Source organism: Penaeus monodon, chromosome 30 (assembly GCF_015228065.2).
Source record: "Penaeus monodon isolate SGIC_2016 chromosome 30, NSTDA_Pmon_1, whole genome shotgun sequence".
NCBI classification, from domain to species: Eukaryota; Metazoa; Arthropoda; class Malacostraca; order Decapoda; family Penaeidae; genus Penaeus; species Penaeus monodon.
In genome coordinates this window covers 14,983,300-14,983,888 of record NC_051415.1, presented here as the reverse complement: position 1 = coordinate 14,983,888, position 589 = coordinate 14,983,300, and the positions used below count along the sequence as shown (strand labels likewise).

The following is a 589-nucleotide window of genomic DNA, read 5'->3' as shown; positions in this document are numbered from 1 at the left end:
TGATCTACCAAAATCAAATCTGCATGCCATACATCCTTTAGCAACCGCCTACGACCAACATAAAAACAAACTCCTCTCCTCTCCACGTATACATATGGCCTTACCATATATCCTCCCCACACAAAGAGGCGTTTATCATAGCTAATCATGACATGGCCAGCTCGACGGTGGACATAATGCTTCTCGGTAGGTGCTTCTCGAGACATTGTTGCAGAGAGTGATAAAGAGAGTATTTATAAAGATAAGTTTTTCGTTCGCTTTCTGCATTCGCCATCAATGTCAACACTAATTCAAGAGGGAGCGAGAGTATAAAGGCTTATTTATTCGCTTTCATGTTTCCTTCTATTTATTCAAGAAATATTGTTTGCCTTTATTAATTTCGATTATCTCTTCAATGGTGATCAAGCTTAAGAAGAATAGTTTTACTTGTAGCAGCATAATAGTTAGTGACCCTTCGTATAATATTTCCGTCATCTCTTTATAGCGAGAACGTAATTTACGGTATAACCAGGGATTATCCTATGGGCTAGTATAGGTAATAACTACAACTAATTGCAGGGCCCCTCCTACGCTTGGAGAAGCCCCTCAA

General features: G+C 39.4%; 1 protein-coding gene across 1 annotated transcript in view; it reads right to left on the bottom strand.

Annotated features, from left to right (window-relative positions):
- Positions 1-289, bottom strand: part of LOC119592546 (kelch domain-containing protein 2-like) — a gene marked incomplete in the record, with an annotated part of 55,639 nt that extends 55,350 nt beyond the window's left edge. Inside the window, 1 exon segment of the mRNA XM_037941412.1 lies at positions 105-289. Coding sequence (XP_037797340.1) covers positions 105-206 — 102 coding nt within the window.
- Between the last annotated feature and the right edge of the window lie 300 nt (positions 290-589).